General features: G+C 38.5%; 1 protein-coding gene across 1 annotated transcript in view; it reads left to right on the top strand.

The window, feature by feature from the left end:
• The window catches only part of LOC115216300 (putative uncharacterized protein DDB_G0282133), a 134619-nt gene that overhangs the window by 108738 nt on the left and 881 nt on the right, over window positions 1-25000 (top strand). The window contains exons 4-5 of the mRNA XM_029785502.2: window positions 688-742; window positions 23696-25000. The exon at window positions 23696-25000 is cut by the window's right edge and continues 881 nt beyond it. Coding sequence (XP_029641362.1) covers window positions 688-742; window positions 23696-25000 — 1360 coding nt within the window. The remainder of the gene's footprint in view (window positions 1-687; window positions 743-23695) is intronic.

The following is a 25000-nucleotide window of genomic DNA, read 5'->3' as shown; positions in this document are numbered from 1 at the left end:
CCCTTTTCTTTACGTTTCAAGTACCTTTCTCTGTATATTTGTATTTCTTTGACATTTTCCTTCTGCTTTCCAATCCCCACATCTCCCGCCCTTTTTTTGTCTTTTACCTCACTCTCTCTCTATTATATAAACTCCTCTCTCTTTTATCTGTGTCTCTTATTCCCTCTCTCCTTCTCACTGTTTCATTCCGACTTTCCAAATTCTTCCTCAAATTGCTTTGGACTCTCGTTTCTTCTCCACCATGTTTGCCTTCTTCTTCTCCTCGCCTGTCTCTTCTTCCTTCTTCTCTCGTTGTTGTTGTTGTTGTTGTTGTTCTTCTTCTTCTTCTTCTTCTTCTTCTTCTTCTTCTTCCCCTTCTTCTTCTTCTTCTTCTTCTTCTTTCCTTCTTCTTCTTCTTCTTCATCTTCTTCTCAATGTCCTCCTCAAACTACGTTATTCATCTTACTCATCTCCTTCGATTTCCTTCCCCTTCTCATCCTTCCTTTCTTTCTTTCCTTTTCTTCCTCCCTCCTTCCTATCTTTTTTATTTCTGTCTCTCCTTTGTCCTTTTCATTCTCTCTTGATTTTCATCTCATTTACATAACATAAGAAAGCACCAATTCAAACATATATCTCTCAAGACCTCCATCTTAAACTCTATCTTTTATTTGACTTATTTTCTTATATTTTCCATATTCATTCTTTCAGACAAGCCAGAGGCGCTCGGAAAGTACAAAACCCTCAAAAACGAAAAAAGGAATATGTAAGTATTGATCTATTGGCATTTACTATTACAATAAATGCTCTCTCATGTTGTGTTTTTTTTACTTCCTTTTATCTTGTTCTTTTTTTATAGTATACCTCCCCCAACACACATATATATATGGTATAGAACATTGTATAGAAATTTCAGATTTCTTGTTAGCATATCGGTCATAGTTCCAAGTATTTTATTTCCTCTCTTGGAAAATGTCTCTATTATATTCTACGAGATATATGCTTGTGTACATATGTGGAAATAATCATGATATGTGTGTGTGTGTTCTTTTCGTACTTAAACATAACCCAGTGGCATTATGAAATGTATAAAGAACACTTATAAAGCGTTATAGTGCGAAGGGTTGAACAGAATACATTAGATATAACGTAAATATAGTAAAGCAGTAGCTGCTTCAGATATTCAGTATCATAAAAGTTTGCAGAGTAAATGTGTACGCTTTCACCGGAGGTGGAAGATCAGCACCCGTTATCCTTTGCATGGGATTCCAGAGCAAACTGTGTCTTATACATTATTACTATGTACTACTTGAAGATTTTGAGTTGTCCGCACTCTGGAAACCTGGTCCGTATATTTTCCAATCGACTGGACTCTGCAAAAGGCCTAAAATTAATCCAATTAGCTAGTGGTGGCGTTAAACCAGCCGGTATGCTAAATCTATGTAGTTTCGTCAATAGAATACGAAACCCGACCATCGTAGACATAGTCCTTTCTCTTTTCATTGATTACTCTACACATCTAAATAATAATATTTATAATAATGGTTTCAAATTTTACCACAATGGCAGCCATTTTGTGGGGAGGGGATATGTCGATTACATCGACTCCAGGTTTCACTGGTACTTAATTTATAGAACCCGAAAGGATGATAGGCAAAGTAGACCTCGGTGGAATTTGAACTCAGAACGTAGCGACGGGCGAAATACCACTAAGGATTTCGTCCAGCTTGCTGCATTGATGATGATGATGATGATAATAATAATAATAATAATAATAAAATAATAATAATAATAATTAATAATAATAATAATAGTGGTTTCCAAATTTGGCGCAGAGTCACCAAATTTGGGAAAGAGGCTGGGTCTAGTAAGTCAACCCCGGGGTTCAACTGGTACTTATTTTATCGACTCCGGCGGAATTTGAACTCAGAATGTAGAGACGGATGAAATGTTAGGCACTTACCCCGACGTGCTAACGATTCTGCCACCTCACCCATTATCCTTTCTTCTAAAGGCTCAAGGCCTGATTTTTTTTTTTTAGTGGAGACTACACAATTACTTGGAATCCCCTGTCTCACTGGTATTCAATTTATCGACACCAAAAGGATAAAAGGCAAAATCGAACTCGGTAGAATTCGACGAAATGCTCCTAAACATTTCGCCCGGCGTGCTAACGATTCTGCCAGCTCGCCGCTTTAATGATGATGATGATGATGATGATGGTATTTTGTACTACAGACGCAGTGCCTGAAATTTCGGCTGTGGTCAGAGCTACTCGATTACATCAACTTCAATGAGCAACTAGTACTTATTTCATCAAAATGCTGCTGCTAAGTATTTTGCATGCTGGGTAAAATTCTTGGCGGCATTTCGTCCATCTTTACGTTCTGGGTTCAAATACCGTCGAGGTCAACTTTGTAGTTAGGTCATCCTTTCGGGGTCGATGAATCAAGTACGAGTGAAACACTGGCAAGATGTAATCGACAAACCTCCTCCCCCCAATTTCAAGCCTTGTGCCTATAATAGAAAGTATTATTATTATTATTATTATTATTGTGTGAGAGAGCAGTGACACTGGAGTAAAATAAACGAAGCCCAGTATACCCATCATGACTACCCGTCTGACAAGGGTACACTAGGCACACGCATCACAACCATATGTGCGCCACATGGTGATCTCATATCAAGATAAACAGCACATGACCTTGCAGGTGGAGCCCAGTTAGAATTTTCTTCAGATCGAGTAACCCATCCCGCTCAAAAGGTCCCTGAATAAGGGTTGTTTAAGGACGTTGAACGAAACACCCATGTTTCCAGAGGTGAATTATTCAAACCCCAAAGAATCCTTCTCAACACATGGCTATGATGCTCCCCAACTACTTCTGCTCGTGATCAGAGATGCACATATCGTCAGCCACTAAGGGACATGCTCAACTGGTTAAGGTCAAACAACTGACAAGCAAATCTGTGGTATTGAGCAGAATATTTGCTGTAGCCCATCTTTTATACCAAGACAAAACAATGTACATGATAACACTTCCAGTCAGTTAAGATCAGAAGCCACGAGAACCACTGCCTGGTACTACATCAGGGCATTTACTATTATTATTATTATTATTACTATTATTATTATCATTATTATTATTATTATTATTATTATTATTATTATTATTATTATTATTAGTATTATTATTATTATTATTATTAATATTATTATTCATATTATTATATTATTATTATTATTATTATTATTATTATGATTATTATTATCGTTATACCTTAAATTTCGTGATGTCCTACGCAATCATGTATAAATCATTTCATGTTGCTGTTACTGCTGCTATTCGATCGTACGTCCTTAATCCAGCAGATTCCTGATCAGCGGCATTTCGATGGTACCTATCCGAACAATCTTTTATCCAGTTATCTAGGCCTACAAGGATCACTGTGGTCTTTTGTAAAGGCGGTATGAAAGAAGTGGGATTTGACTGCTATTTCTTGCAAACTGAATGAAGATTGCTCAGTTGTTGGCACATAAATCGTTTCTTAATTCTGATAAGTATTTGGAATCGAATCGTGCAGGTAATTTCCACAGAAATTATGAAACAATAACTTTATTCATTTATTTCTAAGCAGAGACACAAATACTTTTAAAAAGGCTTGTTTTGAGGTAGAATTACAATTCCGCTGACGAATTTCTGAGTCTATTAGTAGATCTACGGAGCTATTGTAATAGATTTAATCTATCACCCAGTTTAACACCTGCATCTCATTTAACCTATGGTTGTCATTAACAGAATTCTCTTTGTAGCAAGTGGTCCGGCTAGGCCTCCTTTCTGAAAAAAAAATCTTTCGTTTTTCTACCTACATCTACACGTCCCGGAGGCACTGATAAGGATCATAATTAAATGCAGTCTTTGTTCCTTGAATTAAACAAGTGAAATGTGTAAAATACAACGTTAAATATACTTTATTTTGTTGCAAATACGTATCATATAAGATGCAGTTCGTCTATAATTCGGGGTAAAATTACTCACTCTGTGTATTTATTTCACTTATGCATTTTATTTTGACAATATCAAGTGCAGACATTTTCACTTAGCGCGTCTGTATCCCAGTGATACAAATCGTAACTGTATGACAAATTCGACAGCTCATGTTTCTCTTCAACTCTTGAATCAAATTGTGAAACAGCGAATTAAAAATATTACAAAGGCGTGAGATATTTGTTTGTCGAAATAATTATAATAATTTACAATACAGAATTTACCTGTAAGGAAGGATTCACTTAAATTCACAGAAAATATATATTTATTCCAAGTTATCTCTGTCAGCTTAATAACTGCATTATTACTATCGGATTATTAACTGAGTTTACGTAATTTTACAGTATTTATTGATAATAAATACTGTTTGTAAAATATGATAGCATCTGACTCGACACAGTGGATAAGTCACATGTTTAGTTTTGAACTGTGAACTGTGATAATGAGAACATTATGTTTTTTCGGCGGGAGTACAATGAAAGTCATCGCTTGGATTAGGATGTTATTACGAAGTGGATTTTCATACCGGGAAATTTTTTTTAAAAAGCCTATATGAATGCAAAAATATTATTTGACACTTACATAACAGATGAACAGCGTAAAAGTTCAAATTGACCTCACTACCACGAGGCTAGGGAACAGATTAAAGAGGATTATAAGAGTACCGTAATCAAAATAATGTGTAAGAATTGAACACCAAAGAATACGGAATGGAATACATAATCACATTAGAGGAATGTAATCCATCTATCTACTTCTCTCTCTCTCTCTCTCTCTCTCTCTCTCTATGTTTGTGTGTATACAAACACACACATGCATATGCACACACACACACACACACACACACAAATACACTTATATGTATGGAAGCGTGTGTATTTACAAAAGTGTATGATGGAATGTTACCAAGAGGTGGCGTTCGGAAAGATTATCAAGTTGATTAACATTTGAAGTATGATATATTAAAAGAAAGTGTGACATTTAAGAAAAGCACGAACTGGAATTTTTCAAGATTACAAAAAGGAAGTTAGGCCTCAAAAAAAAAATACACAAAATTAGTCTTGAAACGCATTTTAGTGTATAAAACGGATTACGTGAACAATTTTAAATGGATTTTTACTATATAGCTCAGCAGGATATGTACACAAAATAATAATAATAATAATAATAAAATACATAGGCGCTGGAGTGGCTGTGTGGTAAGTAGATTGCTTACCAACCACATGGTTTCGGGTTCATTCCCACTGCATGGCACCTTGGGCCGACCAAAGCCTTGTGAGTGGATTTGGTAGTCAGAAACTGAAAGAAGACCATCGTATATATATATATATATGTGTGTGTGTGTGTGTGTGTGTGTGTGTGTGTGTGTGCGTGTATGTTTGTGTATCTGTGTTTGTCCGCCCAACATCGCTTGACAACCGATGGTGGTGTGTTTATGTAACCTAGCGGTTCGGGAAAAGAGACCGATAGAATAAGTACCAGGCTTCCAAAGATTAAGTCCTGAGGGCGATTTGCCCGACTAACGGCGGTGCTCCAGCATGGCCGCAGTCAATTGACTGAAACAAGTAAAAGAATACAACAAAACACAGACGTGGAAAACGTTATTATTTTTTTTTTTTTGAATTTACCAAAATACAATATATATCGTTGGCATCACATAACGAATTATGTCAAAGAATTTATTTTTCACATTGCCTAATCATATACTGAGCTGCTATAAACCTAGAATTACCAAAAATATGAATACAGCAGACAAAAAAAAAATAAATAAAGTGAAAATAACGAACCGTCACTGAAATTCAAAATGGTGTACCCTGAAATTGTAAAATCACCAAAGCCACAAAATACAAGAAGAACTTTCGAAACTAAACAGTGGATTACAAATACCACTTACCCGAATAGGAAACTTATGGAAGTTCCGTTAGAAAACGTACAGTTGGTTCACAAATTTTACAGTTTAACTACAATACACGGTAAATAGATTACGAAGAAATTATTTATATATCGAATATTTCATGACGGATAAATATATTCTTTTCTACTCTAGGCACAAGGCTGGAAATTTTCGGGAAGGGGGCTAGTCGATTACATCGACCCCAGTACTCAAGTGGTACTTAATTTATCGACCCCGGATGGATGAAAGGCAAAGTCGACCTCAGTGGAATTTGAATTCAGAATGTAAAGACAGACAAAATGATAATAATAACAACAACAAAAACAACAATAATAAATGCCCTGATTCAATACCAGGTACTGAATGTCATGGCTATTGACCTTAACTGATTGGAAACGTTATCATGTACAATGTTTTGTCTTGGTATAAAGGATGGACTGCAGCTAATATTCTTGCTCAATACCACAGATTTGCTTCTCAGTTCTTTGATCTTAACCAGTTCAGTATGACCCTTAGTGGTTAACGATATGTGCAACTCTGATCACGAGCAGAAGTAGTGGGGGAGCATCGTATCCATGTGTTGAGAGGGATTCTTTGGGGTTTGAATAATCCACCTCTGAAAACATGGGTGTTTCATTCATCATCTTTAAACAATCCTTATTCAGGGACCTTTTGAGTGAGATGGGCTACTCGACCTGAAGAAAAATTCTAACTGAGCCCGACCTACAAGGTCATGCGCTGTTTATCTTGATATGGGATCACCATATCGCGCACATATGGTTGTAATGCATGTGCGTGGTGTACCCTTATCAGACGGGCAGTCATGATGGATATTTTGGGCTTCGTATATTTGTATCCCTGTGTCACTTGGATGTCATGCGCTGCTCCTTCACTCATTAATAGTAATAATAATAATAATAATATAATAATAATAATAATAATAATAATAATAATATAATAATAATAATAATAAATTCTGGTTTATTGGCCACAAGGGCTAACAAAATCAATTAAAACATGTAGGGACAAATACAGCACGAAAGTTACAAAAAGGGTTTTGTCCGTTTGAAAAAAAGTCCGTGTAAAAAATGTGAAATAACAACGAAAATATGTAACAATTAAAACTCCCAATGGGGGGAGGCGCTTGGAAAGGTTACTCTTGGAAAAACCCATAAAAGCCACGGGAGCCAAAATCTAAAACAATATCTGTCATCATAGGTGTCCTAGGAATGATAGCAAAAGGGGCTGATTGCTACCTCGCTCAGATACCAGGAAATCTAAAAATGGAAGAAATTCAATAAATAGTGTTCATGGGAACTTCTCATATCCTACGTAAAATATTGTCCATATAATCCCCAAAACATTTTAATCTGTAAAGAATGTTAACAAACTTGTAAATGTGCATAATAGCAAACACCTTTTACTGACATCTTAACAGGACAGACACTATCATCTCATAATCAAATGTTTTGGGAGATATTCTCATGAACAATACTCGGTGCAAAACCAAATATATGGCACCCTAGTCATAATATCAACTTAAACTTCTAACTTGTTCTCTCTTGAGGTCTGTTGGTGTGGAGGCACATGGCCTAGTGGTTAAGGCAGCGGACTCGCGGTCGAGGGATCACGGGTTCGAATCTCAGATCGGGCTATGTGTGTGTTTATGAGCGAAACACCTAAGCTCCACGCAGCTCCGGCAGAAGGTAATGGCGAACTTCTGTTGACTCTTTCGCGACAACTTTCTCTCACTCCTTCCTGCATCTTGTACCTCACCTGCGACGGACCAGCGTCCCGTCCAGGTGGGGAACCTATACGCCAAAGAAACCGTAAAACCGTAAACAGAGGTCTGTGGGTGAGACTTGGATTCAACTTGTACAAATTTGCTTATGTTTTGGGAGATATTCTCTTGAAGAATACTCGGTGTAAAACCAAATATATGGCACCCTAGTTTAATATCAACTTAAACTTCTAACTTGTTATCTCTTGAGGTCTGTGGGTGAGACTTGGAGTCAACCTGTACAAATACAAAGCAACAGGCAAATATGTAATAATGATAATCATAATAATTGTTTCTAAGTTTGGAACAAGGCCAGCAATTTTCAAAGGAAGGGGCATGTCGATTACATTGATCTGCAACCAGTGCGTTTGCTCGTACTTATTTTATCGACACCGAAAAGATGAAAGTCAAAGTGAATCGCGTCGGAATTCGAACGTAGAACGTAAATTGCCAAATAAAAATGCCGTTAGGCATTTTATCCATCGCAGCTGGCAACTGTGTCTTTTAGTGTGAGGGAACCTTTACACTCGTGTGAGAGCAACTCAACAATAATGTATTCGAGTGTGAGTTTGAGTAACTATTCTTCTTCTCTTTGTGAAGTGACACAGTGACAGTTGTAATACATGCAGCTAGAAGAAAAGAACAAAAAGAGCATCACTATTGCAGTAGTAGTAGTAGTAGTAGCAGTAGTAGTAGTAGTATCGGCAATAGCAGCAACAACAATGCAGAGTGCAACGGAATTGATAAGAGAAAGTGCAACAAGAGCATCCAGTTGGTGATAAATGGGTCGAGTGTTCTTCTGAAAGCTATCCACAATTGGTCGTTCTTCCTTTTCTTCATTTCTTTCTTTCTGTCTTTCTCTCTCTCTCTCTCTCTTTCTTTTTTTCTTTCTTCATTTCTTTGTTTGTTTGTTTCTTTGTTTCTTTTTTCTTTATCTTTCTTTCGTTCTTACTTTCTTCATTTCTTTCTTTCTTTACTTTCTTTCTTTCCTTCTTTCTTTCTTCATTTCTTTTTTTGCTTGTTTGTTTGTTTTTTTCTTTATCTTTCTTTCCTTCTTACTTTCTTCATTTCTTTCTTTCTTTATCTTTCTTTCTTTCCTTCTTTCCTTCTTCATTTGTTTCTTTCTTTCTCTCTTTCTCTCTTTGTCTTTCTTTCTCTCTCTCTCTTTCTTTCTTTCTTTCTCTCTTTCTTTCTTTATTCTTTCTTTCTTTCTCTCTTTCTTTCTCTCTTTCTTTCTCTCTTTCTCTCTCTCTCTTTCTTTCTTTCTTCTCTCTTTCTCTCTTTCTTTCTTTCTTTCTTTCTTTCTTCTTTCTCTTTCTTTCTCTCTTTCTCTCTCTCTCTCTCTCTTTCTTTCTCTTTCTTTCTCTCTTTCTCTCTCTTTCTTTCTTTATTTCTTTCTTTCTTTCTTTCTCTTTCTTTCTCTCTTTCTCTCTCTCTCTCTCTCTTTCTTTCTCTTTCTTTCTCTCTTTCTCTCTCTCTCTTTCTTTCTTTCTTTCTTTCTTTCTTTCTTTCTTTCTTTCTTTCTCTTTCTTTCTCTCTTTCTCTCTCTCTCTCTTTCTTTCTCTCTTTCTCCCTTTCTTTCTTTCTATACAAATGTTTCAAGAGATTTAGCAGCGATTTTAAAGTGCAACATTTGCACTTCAGCATTTTACATGCAACGCTCAAAATAACAACAGCCGCAGCAACAACAACAATCACAACAACATTATTTATCTAACAACAACAAAAACACACAAGTCTGTGTTTGAACTGGAGACAATAACATCGACATTTATACAACCAGTTTTTTTTTTGCTTTTCTTTCCGCTTGTTGTTGTTGTTGCTGCTGTTGCTGTTGTTATTGTTCCTGCTGCATAAATTTGTCAGCCATGATGGCGTAGAACTGTGATCGAAAATATTACAGTCGTGATCATCATGTCTTTTTCTATTTTTCTTCCTTCCTTTCTTTCCTTCTTTCTTTCTTTCTTTCCTTCTTTCTTTCTTCATTTCTTTCTTTATCTTCAACAATTTTTACTTTCTAATTTCATGACATCAGAGTAGGGTCTAATTCCAGAGAGATTTAGTTGATATTTCTAGCAGGTCGAATGACGATATAGTTTTATTTGTAACTAGCAGTATCGCCCGGTGCTGCTCGGGTTTGTTTCGACCGTTTAGAATTGGAATTTTTGAAAAGTAAAAATTTTGCATTATGTAGCTTGTTATTCTCTTTAAGTGGACATTTTTCTGGTTGAAATACACCGAAAATGGCGACACAGCAATCAAAAAATCATTAAAAAATAGGGATTTTCATAGATGTAAATAATTTTTGGGGTTAACATGGTTCGATTTGAATTTTTTCTTCTACGGAAGGAAGAGCAAGCCTTCTTCTATCATACTCTCGATTTTGGTCAACTTGTGGCGCAGGGTCTCAGAGGAGATAATGTTAGTTGAAGGCTACCAAACCTGCCATACACAGACAACTTCAGCTTTATATATAGAGAGATTTTTCTTTTTTCCTTTTTAAAACTTTTTGACGATAGTAATATGCTATGTTTTTGCAGTTTGAAATGAGTAGTTGTGATGTTCATGCCAGAACAAGGATATTACCGGCAAAAATGTAGTAAGCTTGTATTTGTATACGGTTTCCCTTCTGTGATTCGAAACCATTTTCATTTCTCAACCAACTAAGCAAATACCTCGGATCCCATCACACATTCTCCCTACTTTAATAATAACACCAGCAACATGAGATTTTTACTGCAGCACTGAATCTATGTTGTTAGTTGATCCCAATAACAGAATAATACTGGAACTATTTATTAACTTCAAGGGGTTGATGATGATGTTGCGGCTGCTGTTGTTGTCTTCTTCTTCTTCCAATCAGGACTCATTCGAGAAAGTTGTGGTGAAAGAGTACAGCGGGGTTCACCACCGCTCCCCGCCGAGGCTCGTGGAGTTTTGGTGTTTTTGCTCAATAAACACTCACAATGCCCGGTCTGGGAATTGAAACCGCGTTCTTACGACCGCGAGTCCGCTGCCCTAACCACTGGGACATTGAGCCTCCACTGCTGCTGTTGTTCTTGTTGTTGAGGTGTAGCTTCTGGTCATCTTTGAACAGGCAGTACTCAAATGTTACGCACTTGGCCGAAAGACGCGATGCGATTATTCCCAGAACCCTTCCCCAGTAATACTCTCAACCCATCCAACCTGGGGCACCACTTCGCTTTCCAGCATGCTGTGCTAAATCGTATTGAGGAGTAACCCGACATTCTGAATATATTGTTCTCTCTCCAGTATCAAGTGTATTACAGTATGGTCGTAGATTTTTTTGGTAGCCACGGAACAGAACAGCAAAATGGACTTAGGGTATAAGAAAATTCCCTTTTCTGTTGCTAATTATCTGTATTTGTTGATGGTGGTATGTATCCCCGAACAGTGTTGGGGACCAGTATGGTATAAATGATGTGACTGCTTCTGTGCGTATGGACAGAGAGAGGTTTTGTTTGTTTAAATTGAGTTGGACATTTAGTGTGTTTGGGATATTGTTTTTGTAATATTCGAAGGTGTTGTGAATGTGCCTGGGAGTTTGGAGGGGGTTGTTTTCATAGCAGAGACTCTCAGAGATTGACGGTCGAGAGCTACAATCTGTTCTCTTCTGATCCGGTAGTTTTATATTTTCAGTGTTTTTGTTTCGTAATCCATAGGTGTGTTCTATAAACAAGCTGTTGCGCGTTAATCTTACGTAGTTTGTTGTTATTATCCATTGTAATCTTTTCTAGAGACATCTATATTAGTTTGCACATGTCTCTGTCTGTCTGTTTCTCATAAGACAGTGGATAAAGGCAATAGGTAATGCAGTGCTGCCACCTAGATGTCTTGTGTCGCTCTGATGATCCGAAAATTCTACGTTCTCGGGCGTTGCGTTGTGCTCTTGAGCGAAACACTTCATTTCAAATTGCTCTGGACAACTCATCTGGTAAAAATGAATAATTCCGCGACGGATTGGCGTCCTGTCACGGAGGAGAGAATGTATGTCACAGAATTCGGGAAACCGGCGTTATAAGCGTGGATTGTTTATTTCACACGTCATGAAATGCCTGTGCTTAGATTTGAAACAAGTTTGACTTTGATATAGACTTTGGTACACAGACACCCATTCATGTATGGCTAAATCTCTCTATATATAAACGGCAGTTTGTCTGTCTGTGTGTCTGTGTGGCTGTCAGGTTGTACCCTCACCCTGACCACGGCTTTCAACCAATTCTGATGAAAACTTGACACACCTAGCCCAATGTCATAATTCAAAACTAACGCAGCGAAAATTTTGAAAAGTTCCCCCAGTTCTGAAAAAATCGATAAATTCGACATGGGGTCGAGAATCTAAGCTTTTTTTTTTTACACACATTTTCTGTCGGGAGACAGTAGGAACATCGTATACATAGAAGTATTCGAGTGAAGAGAAGACATTGCAACCTACACATGCGCCTTCGTTCCCTAGAGGGAAAGAACTAGATTGGGATTAGTCGTTGCCTACTAGGGGCTCTTACATACCCGGGCAACGTCGGGCTATGCTGCTAGTCAAAAATAAAAGCAGGCAAAATGTGAAAAGAACTTACACAGTGAACGTCCTAGATTGACACTGAGAGAAAGTTAAAGATGGAATAAAAAGAGTGGGGTGTGATAACTCGAGCATTGTTCTTTGTCAAAAAGAGGAAAAGGTCCAGAACAAGAAAAAAAAAATCCGAGAAAAGCGCATGCGTCGTTCCACGGTGGGCTTTTTTTCTGGTCAGGGGCTTTAGTAGAAAATACCGGCTCAAGGTGACATGCAGTAGGACTGAACCTGGAATCATGTGACCGGAAGCAAAACTTCTTTCTACACAGACACGCCTTTGTCTATAAATAGTTATATATTATAGTTGATGTAGTTATTTTGAGAGAGAGGGAGAGAAAGAGAGAGAGAGAGAGAAAGAGAGAGAGAGAGAAATAGAGAGAGATTGACAAATATATAAGTATGCCTCGTTTGAGTGTGTAATGTTTGCATGCGTTCATATACAATAGAAAAGCAGGAAAATAATTCGAATCCCTCAGAACTGGAAATGGTCTGAGAGAGGAAACCTTGAATACGCTGGTATGCTGCGATGAGAAATGATTGGTGACGTTCGTTTGCATCCGTTGCAGCATTTGTCTAATATACAGTTAGCTTTAACACAAAGTCAGTAAATATTACAACAACGAAGAAAAAGGACCGACAAATTGCTGCTAATAGATATTTTCTTTTGCTCGTTTCTTTCATTGGACTGCGGCCATTCTAGGGCACCATCTTAAATCGTTTGAGTCGAACGAATCGGCTCCAGTACTGATTTTTTATGGTATTTATTCTATCTGCCTCTATTGCCGAACCGCAAAGTTACGAAGACGTACACAAACCAACACCGTTTGTCCACTCAATACGCCAGCTGAGTTCAATTCGTCTCTGGTCGAAAGACGCCTGTTGTTGTGTCCTGCTATCAACATCATTATTATTATTATTATTATTATTATTATTATTATTATTATTATTATTATTATTATTATTATTATTATTATTATTGTTTATTTGTATTTATATTCGTATTATTTATTATTTTTATTTTGGTATTTATATTCGTGTAACATCGTCCGTTTTTCTGTCCTTGTTTCGTACACATTCGATCTTTTTTCCGAGGAATCTAATGCTCTTAGCTTAGTTTTTCCTTGGGGCTGGCCAGATTGGAGCAATCTCAAGATTAATCAGCCGGAATTGCGAGGATGATCTTGTTCTTGACTGAAGATTAAAGGCTTCGAATGACCCGTCTGTGTTTTTTGTATCTGTATTTTTCTATTTTCTTTGGATGTTTTGCGTTCTTGTCCCATTTTGTATTTTATATATACACATACATTTATATATATATATACCCACAAACATGCGTGGCACCTTCGGCAAGTGTCTTCTGCTATAGCCTCGGGCCGACCAAAGCTTTGTAAGTGGCTTTGGTTGATGGAAACCAAAAGAAGCCCATCATATATATATATGTGTGTGTGTGTGTGTGTGTGTGTGTGTGTGTGTGTGGTGTGTGTGTGTGTTGCGTGTCTGTGTTTGTCCCATCACCATCGTTTGACAACCCATGTTGGTGTGTTTACGTCCCCTTAACTTAGCAGTTCGGCAAAAAGAGACCGATAGAGTAAGGTTTACAACGAAGAAATCCTGGGGTCGACGTCTGCGACTAAAGGCGGTGGCCCAGCATGGCTGTAGTCAACTGACTGAAACAAGTAAATGAATAAACGAAAGAATATATAAATATATCACTGGTCACAATGCGCTTCTCATTGTTTTAGCCTTAAAATGACGCCAGCCCGCTGGCTAAGCGAGCAGGCCAACAGAAAAAGAGAGAAACTTGCGGCAAAAGAGTACAGCAGGGATCGCCAGCACCCCCTGCCTCGTGGAACTTTAGGTGCTTTTCTTCAATAAACACTCACAACGTCCGGTCTGGGAATCGAAACCGCGATCCTATGACCGCGAGTCCGATGCCCTAACCACTGGACCATTGCACCTCCACACACACACATATGTATGTTTCTCTCCTTGATTTTTTCGTAAACTCTCCCTATATATATATAAACAATGAATTCAAGGGATAAAACGAATAATAAAATTAACGGACAGCAGGAGGAAGTGTACAAGAAACGTGTGTGCTTGATGCTCGGTGAAAGGGGAGAGTTTGCAAGATGCCACGCAGAGGGAATGAATCCGAAACGACGTTGTTGGAAACTAGCTTAACCTGAGGCTTATGCAGATTAGATAACTAGAAGGAACTATTTCTTTGGATATCCGCGATTCATGGCAATAAATATTCAGATTACATCACTTATAGCAATTATATGTTTGTATATCTGGAAGGGATTAAATGTTTCATGTCAACAGAGAAGAAATGTTGGATGAAAGCAGTTCAAAATTAGGTTACGTTATTTTCAGTAAACTTAAAGTGACCTTCGATGAACCCCTGTAACTAAGTTTTTGTTTCTATTCTCCTCTTTAGTGTTATTATTTATATGAGCCCTTGTGGCCAACAAAAGAATTATTATTATTATTATTATTATTATTATTATTATTATTATTATTATTATCATTGGATCTTTTCGGTTTGAACGGCAGTTTTTTCTAGCGGTGTCATATGAAATTGTCACCCATAATTATGACCCTAGTATCGATCTATTGCATTTCAATATGTTTTTGAGTTAGGGTTAGGGGTGGGGTGAAGGGTATCTTTTTTTCTTCACAATCTGTTTCTTAAACGAGGGAAATATTCATACGACACAGAATGCTTTTTAACTCAATAGACGTCATTGATTGGTTGAAATTGTAGAAATTGAAGAAAAACAACAACAAGTATCTTACAAACTATAGAATTTTCTCAATAAAGCCAAGAGAAAAAGATGTTTTATAAACACATTCTACCAGTATACGAAGTTTAAAATTTTTTAGTTACCTGGAAATTACGTTAAAAACTGCGGTTCAAACTGAAAGGATCCTTATTATTTTATTTATTTATTTTTTTTAAATTGTATTTTTCATTCTGTATTGTAACCGTCGCGGTACGAAACACATACAGAAGGACACACACACACACACACACACACACGCACAGGTACGCGCAGAAACGTAACACCTGGTGACTGCACGCAAGCCCACTTACAGATGTAAGGACAGTTTAGTTTCTAAATTAAGTGCAGAAATGCGTGCATGTATGTATGTCCTTAAATCCTTAAAATCCTTTAAAATGTTTTAGCCCGAAGGCCGCGGCCATGCTGGGGCACCACCGCTGTTTGTATGTATATGTATGTATGTATGTATGTATGTATGTATGTATGAATGCGTGTATGCATTCGGCTTCGTTCTGCAGCTTTGTTCTTCGCCTCTAATTTTACAGTGCTGTAAGTGCTTCCATATACTTACGTATCTTATATAATTGCATACATGCATGCGTACATACATTATTTTTGCTGTTTTCGGTCGACCACCTGCCAAGCCGACCTACCCACCTACCGGCAAACTATCAACCAACCAACCAGCCAGCCAGCCAGCCAGCACACAAAATCTTTGTCTTTCGTGGTAAATAAAAACAAAATAGAACCTACATTTAAATAAAAAAATATTGGTGATAGAGGGGTGTGGGTAAATGAAAGAAGAGCAAAACAAAAAGAAGCCGCCGTGATTTGATTGGTCGAAAAGTATTACAGCGTACGGCAGGCTGTTCAGCCTGTAAAGCCTCCATTCACACCCCACTGATGCTTTTGATGTTTTTTAACGTCACACTTTTGTTCCCCCCTCTCTCATTCTCTCATTCTCTTTCCCTTCCACTATCCCTCTTATCCAATCTCTCTCTCTCTCTCTCTTCCTACCTATATTTATTACTTTGTATTTTTACTCCTACCTCTTACTTCTCTCTTTAGTTTTTACTCTCTTTGTAACTATTGCCTTTTACTTTTACCTCCTCTCTCTAATGTCACTGCTATCTGCTTCACTCCCTCTGATTTACTTTCGTTCTCTCTCTACCTCTCCCTCTAATCTAACTCTCCCCTACACCTTCATTGTATATATGTATATATATATTATGTGTTTTTATGTATATTCTTTATATTAATTCACCTCTATCCTTCTCTCCTCCCTCACTCTCTTACTTTATATTATCCTTCTCCATGCTACTCTTTCTATATGTTTCCCTCTAGCTCTCACCCTTTTCCTCTCACATCTTTATCACTCTTTCTCTCGCTGTTACCTCCTCCTCCTACTTCCCTATTAACAGCGATAGAGAGAGAACACTTGGTGAACTGACCCAGTTTGACTCTGGCTGGCTGGCTGGCTCGTCGGCTGGCAGCTTGTTGATTGGTTCACTGCCTCGTGATATAGCTACTTGTCTTATAGTGCACGCTGTCCTCCTTAGACACTATTTCATGTGTACGTAAGATATCAACATGACTCTTTCATTGTTTGTGTACATGCATGTGTGTCTGTCTGTATGTATGTATGCAAATATATATATATATATACACACCACACACACACACACAGAGTTATTCTATTCTATATCGGTCGTTTTTGGCGAACCGCTAACCAGTCACTTGACTGCGGCCATGCTGGAGCACCGCCTTTAGTCGAGCAAATCGACCTCAGGACTTATTCTTTGTAAGTCTAGTACTTATTCTATCAGTGTCTTTTGCTGAACAGCTAAGTTACAGGGACTTAAACACACCACCGTCGGTTGTTAGCGATGTTGGGGGTACAAACATAGACACAAACATATACATACACACAACACACACACACACACACCATACACACACACACACACACACACACAACATATATCTATATATATATATATAATATATATATATATTAATACATATATACAACATGCTTCTTTCAGTTTCCGTTCTACCAAATCCACAAGGCTTTGGTCAGCCTGAGGCTATAGTAGAAGACACTTGCCCAAGATGCCACGCAGTGGCACTGAACCCGGAACCATGTGGTTGGCAAGTAAGCTACTTACCACACAGCCACTCCTGTATATATATGTGTGTGTGTGTGTGTGATCGCGTTTTCGATTCCCAGACCGGGCGTTGTGAGTGTTTATTGAGCAAAAGCTCCTAATAAGCTCCATTGGGGTGGTGACGAACCCTGATGTACTTCTTCGTCACAAATTTCTCTCGCCCTTTCTTCCTGTTTCTGTTGTACCTGCATTTCAAAGGGCCAGCCTTGTCATACACTGTACCACGCTGAATCTCCCCAAGAACTATGTTAAGGGTACGTGTGTCTGTAGAGTGCTCAGCCACATATACGATAATTTCACGAGAAGGCTATTCCGTTGATCGGATCAACTAGAACCCTCGTCGTCGTAACCGGCGATATATATATATATATATATATATATATATATATATATAATATATATATATATATATATATATAGATAGATAGTAGATAGTAGAGATATATATATATATATAAAATTGCATTCGGTGGGATTAGTAAAATTTTTGTAGAAATGACTAATTTTGTCCCTCTTAGCGTGTGGCATGTATGTATAATAATGCCCTCTATATATAAATATATGTATAATATATATTATATATATTATAATATATATATATATATATATATATATATATATATATATATAATATATATAGTATATATATATATATATATATATATATATATATATATATATATATATATATATATATATATATATTATATATATATTATTATATATATATATATATATATATATATATATATATATATATATATTCTTTCGATGGCCCGATAACTGAAGAGATGGCGGCGTGGGTTTCCGCCCCAACATCCGAAACATATATATAATATTATATATATATATATATATATAATATATATTTATGTATGTATATGTGTGTGTGTCCCTGCTTTTGTTCTTGTTTTTCTTAATTCGACATAAGACAACAGTAGAATAAGTATTAGGTATTAACAAATTGGGGTCAATTTGTTCGACAAAACTCCTGCTGGTGGCGCTCCACCATAACCGCTGTCTCATGACTGAAACAAGTAAAAAGGTAAAAGACCACACAATACACACACACACACAACACATACATATATACGACAGGCTTCTTTCAGTTTCCATCTACCAAATCCACTCACAAGGATTTGGTCGGCCCGAGGCTGTAGTAGAAGACACTTGCCCAGGACACCACGCAGGGGACTGAACCCGGAACCATGTGGTTGATAAGCAAGCTACTTACCAAGCAGCCACTCCTGCGCCTTAGTTGTTGATAAAAGTGAAATAACAGTCATGTTCTAGCGTCCATTAACTCCATTCTCTCCTTTCTCTTCCTCTCTTCTTTCTCTCCCGCTTCAGCATCATCTGGAATCGTTATTCCCATCATGTTCATCGTTATAGTCTTCGTCGTCGTCGTCACACCATTGTTATCGTCGCCTTGGTCGTCACGGACACCATCATCGTCCTGCTCTTAGTTGTACCATTGTAATCTTCCTCCCTCCTCCTCCTCTCTCCTCCTACTCATCATCATCATCATCATCATCGTCATCACTGTCTTCGTTGTCGTCTCGCGCATCATCTTCATCCTCCGCTTTTTCGTCATCATCATTATCATCATCTTTGTTTTATTGTTATGGCCTGTTGCCAAAGAATGAAATGCTGCTTATCCCTCTCCTCCTCCTTTTCCACCCACACCAACTTATCTTTTTCCTCCTCCTCCTACATCATCATCATCATCATCATCATCATCATCATCATCATCATCATCATTTCATTATTGTCATCATCGTCGTCGTCGTTACCATAATGCATTTCCCATGGCTTCGAGCCAGAATATATAAAATCATTATCTGTTTCACGTGATTTCATGTTTTTGTTTCCTCTGCTGTTAAGTGTGCCACTGTCACCCCTGGACTATAAGTGTGCCACTTGTCATTCCCTTGTTGTTGTTGTTGGTGGTGGTGGTGTTAGCGGTCGTGCTGGTTTCAGGAGGTAATAGTGAAACGGCAGCAGCAGCAGCGCAGGCGGTAGCATTAGTGGTGGTACCTTTGGTGGTTGTCGTCGTCGTGGTTACAGTGGTGATAGTCATTATGGTGGACAGGTAGTTCGTAGTAGAGCTAATAGTAAAGATGGTAATGATTGAAGCAGTGGTGGTGGCGGTCCTAGCGATGGTGATGCTGGTTGTGGCTGGTATTCGTGGTTGTAGTCTTCTTCTTCCAATCAGGACTCACGCCATTTGCCACAAAGAATAATCTCTAATTCGAGCCTACTCTAAGCTACTAAGAATTTGTGTGGCAACTTGAAGAGCCACCCACCACACGCGATAGACTGGAGGTTGCACGGGTGCGAAAGCTACGTTGTTATCATCATTCCGTAAACGGTGGCTTTTAACGGGTGGAGAGCTGAACCATCCTGGGGTACAGAGGATTCGCAATCTAGACTACGGTCTGAAAGTTTACTACACCATAGTGGGTTACACCATGGTTCCTCTGCTTTGTGGATGAAGCAGAAAGAAAGAGTGAGAGAAAATTGAGGGGAAAGAGTACAGCAGGGTTCACCACCCACCCCCGCCGGAGACTCGTGGAGCTTTGGTGTTTTTGCTCAATAAACACTCACAATGCCCGGTCTGGGAATCGAAACCGCGTTCTTACGACCGTGAATCCACTACCCTAACCACTGGGCCATTGCGCCTCCACCGTCATTATTGTTGGTGGTAGGTGGTGTTCATCGTTGTAGTATTGATGGCAATAATGGAGGTGGTAGTCTCGTCGGTAACGGTGATGGAGTGACTTTAGACAGACGATTAACGTAGCGACTCTTTAATCGCTGTTGTGTGGTATAAATTTGTACTCGACCATTATATGATCTGTAAATTGTATTACAACATGTTATCTGAGATGCATTACAGCATTATGTCGCATGGTATTATTTGTATTACAACTCGATGTGATATCTAAATTGTTTTGCAAGATTCTGTTATATAAGTCGTATTGCAACATTATTTATAATGTAAGTTGCATCACAAAGTTAAGTGCTATGTCAGTCGTAATGCATTATGTGTTATGTATTTCGTATTACAAAATTATGTTATGTCTTGCACCCTAACGTGTTACGCAAATTGCGTCACAGCACAAGATACGTATGTACCCTTTTACTCTTTCAGTTGTTTCAGTCATTTGACTGCAGCCATGCTGGAGCACCGCCTTTAGTCGAGCAGATCGACCACAGGACTTATTCTTTGTAAGCCTAGTACTTATTCTATCGGTCTCTTTTGCCGAACTGCTAAGTTACGGGACCGTAAACACACCAGCATCGGTTGTCAATCAATGCTAGGGGGACAAACACAGTCACACAAACATACACAAACACACACACATACATATATACATATATACATATATACGACGGACTTCTTTCAGTTTCCATCTACCAAATCCACTCACAAGGCTTTGGTCGGCCCGAGGCTATAGTAGAAGACACTTGGCCAAGGTGCCACGCAGTGGGACTGAACCCGGGACCATGTGGTTCGTAAGCAAGCTACTCCTACGCCTATATATAAGTTATATGAGACATATCACTACATCTCATATAATATGCATTATATAACATCTGTTATGTAAAGTTTGTTATGTAACAAATATTGCCATGTGATGTATAAGCTGAACAGCTATATAGAGTGCTGTGTTAATTGTGATTTATGTTGTGTGTGTTTGTGTGTGGGTATGTTTGTGTTAAGTTTCTATCACGTTTTATAAAATGTTTATATTATATCATGTGCTGTGTATGCTGTGTTATTTGTATGGTGTGTTATATAATCTATTCACTTAAGATTTGTTATGTAAGGTGTGCCACTATACATTTTTTGTTATGCGTTCGTATTTCCTGTTGTGTGTGTGTGTGTGTGTGCGCGCGCGTGTGTCTTTGACACCCGGTGTTCGTTTGTTTACGTCCCCGTAATCTGCCGTTTCGATTAGAGAGTCCGATATAATAAGTATCAGGCTTAAAAAAAAATGGGGATCTTTTCGGTTAGAATGGCAGTTTTTTCTAACGATGTCATATGAAATTGTCACCCATAATTATGACCTTAGTATCGATCTATTGCATTTCAATCTATTTTAGGGTTAGGGTTAGTTAGGTTTAGTTAGGTTTAGGGTTAGGGTCAGTGTTACGGTTAGGGGTGGGGGGAAGGGTATCTTTTTTTCTTCACAAATGTAAATAAACCCAATCTGTTTCTTAAACGAGGGACATATTCATACGGCACGGAATGTCATTTACCTCAATGGACGTCAGTGATTGGTTGAAATTGCAGAAATTGAAGAAAAAAACAACAAATATCTTACAAACTATAGAATTTTCTCAATTAAGGCAAGAGAAAAAGATGTTTTATAAACACATTCTACCAGTATACGAAGTTAAAAATCTTTTAGTTACCTAGAAATTATGTTAAAAACTGCCGTTCAAACCGAAAAGATCCAAAAAAATCACTGGAGTCGATTCGTTCGTCTAAAATTCATCAGTATGATCGTAGACTAATGACTAAAACAAGTAAAAGACAAACGATATAAAGTTATTGCAACAAAATATTAAATCAGGATCTTAATTTTAATACACGGGAAGCTTTACAGGTACTTTGATTAATCCTCTGCAAAACGATTCTACCTGTATTATATTCTTTCAGGATTTAGCTTTGGGCTATCATTGACTTAAGCACTTCAGTATTAAATGAAACAAGGCGGCGAGCTGACAGAATCGTTAATACGCCGGGTAAAATGCTTTGAGGCAATTTATCCGTCTTTACGTTCTGTGTTCACATTCTGCAGGGGTCGACTTTCCCTTTTATCCTTCCAGGGTTGATGAAATAAGTACCAGTTGAACACTAGGATTGATGTCATCGACTTACCCCTTCCCCAAACCTGCTGGCTTTGTACCAAAATTCGATGTAATCGATTTAATTCCTCCACCGAAATTGCTGGCCTTATGCCAAAATTTGAAACCAATATTAATTGTAACACTACCCTCTGTATATTGACTCCCTTTATTTTCTGTGCCCTCACTAACATTCACTCAAGTCTACAACTCCGTATTTCTCATTATTGTTGATTTAAGCCAATCACAGGCAAACTGCCCCCTGCGGTACTTTCTAAATGACAACGCTAAAAGAAATTTTGGCTTCAAATTTTGGCTCAAGGCCAGCAATATCGGGGATCGAAAGAATTCGATTACATCTACCCCAGTACTCAACTGGTACTTATTTTATCGACCCCGATGGAATGGAAGGTAAAGTCGACCTCGGTGGCATTTGAACTAAGAACGTAAAGGCGGACAAAAGAAACATTAACTTGAATATGTTTTTTAGTAGTGTGGCCTGCTTGATTATAAGCCATGTCCCATGCGGCCCACTTCTCGAAGAAGTTTGCTCATGTCTGACTTAGGCTATCGTTGTTTATTGACTTACACTAATTTCGGCTGCCCTGTATTGTCTCTTGGGTCGACTTAGTTTAAGCTTGTGTTAATTTCGTCTTCACTAGACATGGAAGACACCCATATTTTGTGCTATGTTGACATAGGATACACCTGCATGTGTATAGGATACACCTGTATTAACTGTGTCCTATATATATTATCCATTTTCCTTGTTTGTTAGCTTAAACTTGCTGTATGCGTATATATATGTGTCTGTGTCTATATTTATCTCCCACGATCGCTTGACAACTGCTGTCAGTGTGTTTACATCTCCGTAACTTAGCGGTTCGGCAAAAGAAAATGATAGAATAAGTACCAGACTTCGAAAAGCAGGTGGTGCCTTACTATGGTCGCAGTCTGATGACTGAAGCGAGTAAAATGAATAAAAGAATAAAGAATAATATCAATCAAAAGACTCTGGCCATGCTGGTGAATTGCATTTAAGCAAAAATTGATTAATCAAAAATGGACGTGAAAACGATGATGATGCCGATGATGTAATTAACTGGTAAATATTCTATTGACCCCCAGAATTACGTCTTACATTTATTGCTCGTAGATTGCAATATTTAGCAAAATGCGAAGGCGGCAAAGCTAGCAGAATTGTTAGCACGCTGGAAAAAATTCTTATGGCTGTTTTGTTTTACTTTAAGTTCTGAGTTCAAATTCCCCCGAGGTCGACGTGATCTTTTACCCTTACAGGGTCGTTAAAATAAGTAACAGATGAACACAGTGGTTGATTATTTTGTTACGGTCATTTCTATAGATATTCTATGGAAATTATAGCATGGTGCTGACTTATAAAAATATTTAGTATACTTTATAGTATATCATGTTTGCATAACGAGGTACCACGTACCTACAAACCTTTTACAGGGATTCATATCATCGACTTATCCCCTCCCATAAAATTGCTGGCCTTGTGCCAAAATTTGAAACTAGTATTTAATCTGTTTTAATTTTCTCTTTCTCTGTCTCTTTTTTCTTTCATTGACAGGATAAAGATTACGATGAACTTCGGAAGGAATGTCTCAGCGACAATGAAACTGAAGTGGAAGATGAAGAAGAAGAGGAAGATGAGAATGACGAAGGCGAGCGGGAGGTCAGTGGAAGCCCCATCCTCTACGATGGCCGAAACGACAAACTGGTCGACGAGAAACCTTTTGTGAAACTTGGCAAAACCAGCGGAGATTTGTGGACATCTACCGTCGGTTGTAGGACCAACACAGACAATGCTCTCTCGAGAAGCAAAGCACACAGCAAACAAGACGAAGGCGGCGGCCTTGCTGACAGTGGCGTTGGTGAAGACGGTGGTGATGACAGTGGCGGTGGTAGTGGCGGTTATGGTACTGGTGGATTCGACGATGCTGAGGAATTTAGCGGCGCTAACATTCATGATACTACTACTACTACCAATACTACTAATACTACAACTACTACTACTACAACTACAAATAGTGTCACCACTACTATCACCAATAGTAACAAGACGAACATTACTAAAAGCATCGCTAACGACAGCAATAACAGTAGCAACGCACACCACCACAACCACCATCACCACCATCACCACCATCAGCACACGACTAAGAACTCCGTGCACCAGAATAATAAAACTACTAACTCTAGTAATAAGCATATTTTGAGCTTTAACAACAAGACTAACCACAGTACTAACGACAATGGCTACCACAAACTGTCCGGTGTGGGTGAGGATAAGAAAGAGAAGGGGAGGAAGCAGTCGTTGGGGTTGGGTTATTCCCCTGCAGTGGCGGAAGATTTAGAGGAGGATGAGGAGACGGAGAAGGAGGGCGGTGGAGAAGGAGGAGGGAAGGAGAAGGAAGAGGAGGACGGGAACGATTCCGCCCAAACGGAAATAGACGAAGGGGAGGCGGAGGACGAGGGGGAAGAGGATGAGGCGGAGGGGGAAGAGGAAGACGAGGACGACGACGATGTTGACGGTGTTGATGATGATAATGATGGTGATGATGATGCTGATGTTGGTGAGGTTTACAAAGGGGAGAAGAAGAGCTCGAAAGTGGAAAGGCCGGCCACCGAGAAGACGCATTGCTATTCTGCTAAGAGACCCACGTCCAGCGACTATAAGGCGCATCTGACGTCGCAGCGCCTGCGTACTTCAAACGGACATGGGGACAGCGGTAATAGTAGAAGTTGTAGACGAAACCGGAAGCGATCCATCAGGGAGCATCGCCAACAACGTAGTAACGGGCGATATAGGTATTATAGTAGCGATGATGATGACGATGATGACGATGATGAAGATGATGACGATGATGATGAT

The sequence above is a fragment of the Octopus sinensis genome, linkage group LG10, assembly GCF_006345805.1.
Source record: "Octopus sinensis linkage group LG10, ASM634580v1, whole genome shotgun sequence".
NCBI lineage: Eukaryota > Metazoa > Mollusca > Cephalopoda > Octopoda > Octopodidae > Octopus > Octopus sinensis.
Note: the sequence above shows the minus strand (reverse complement) of the source record. Positions and strands in the feature narration are given on the sequence as shown.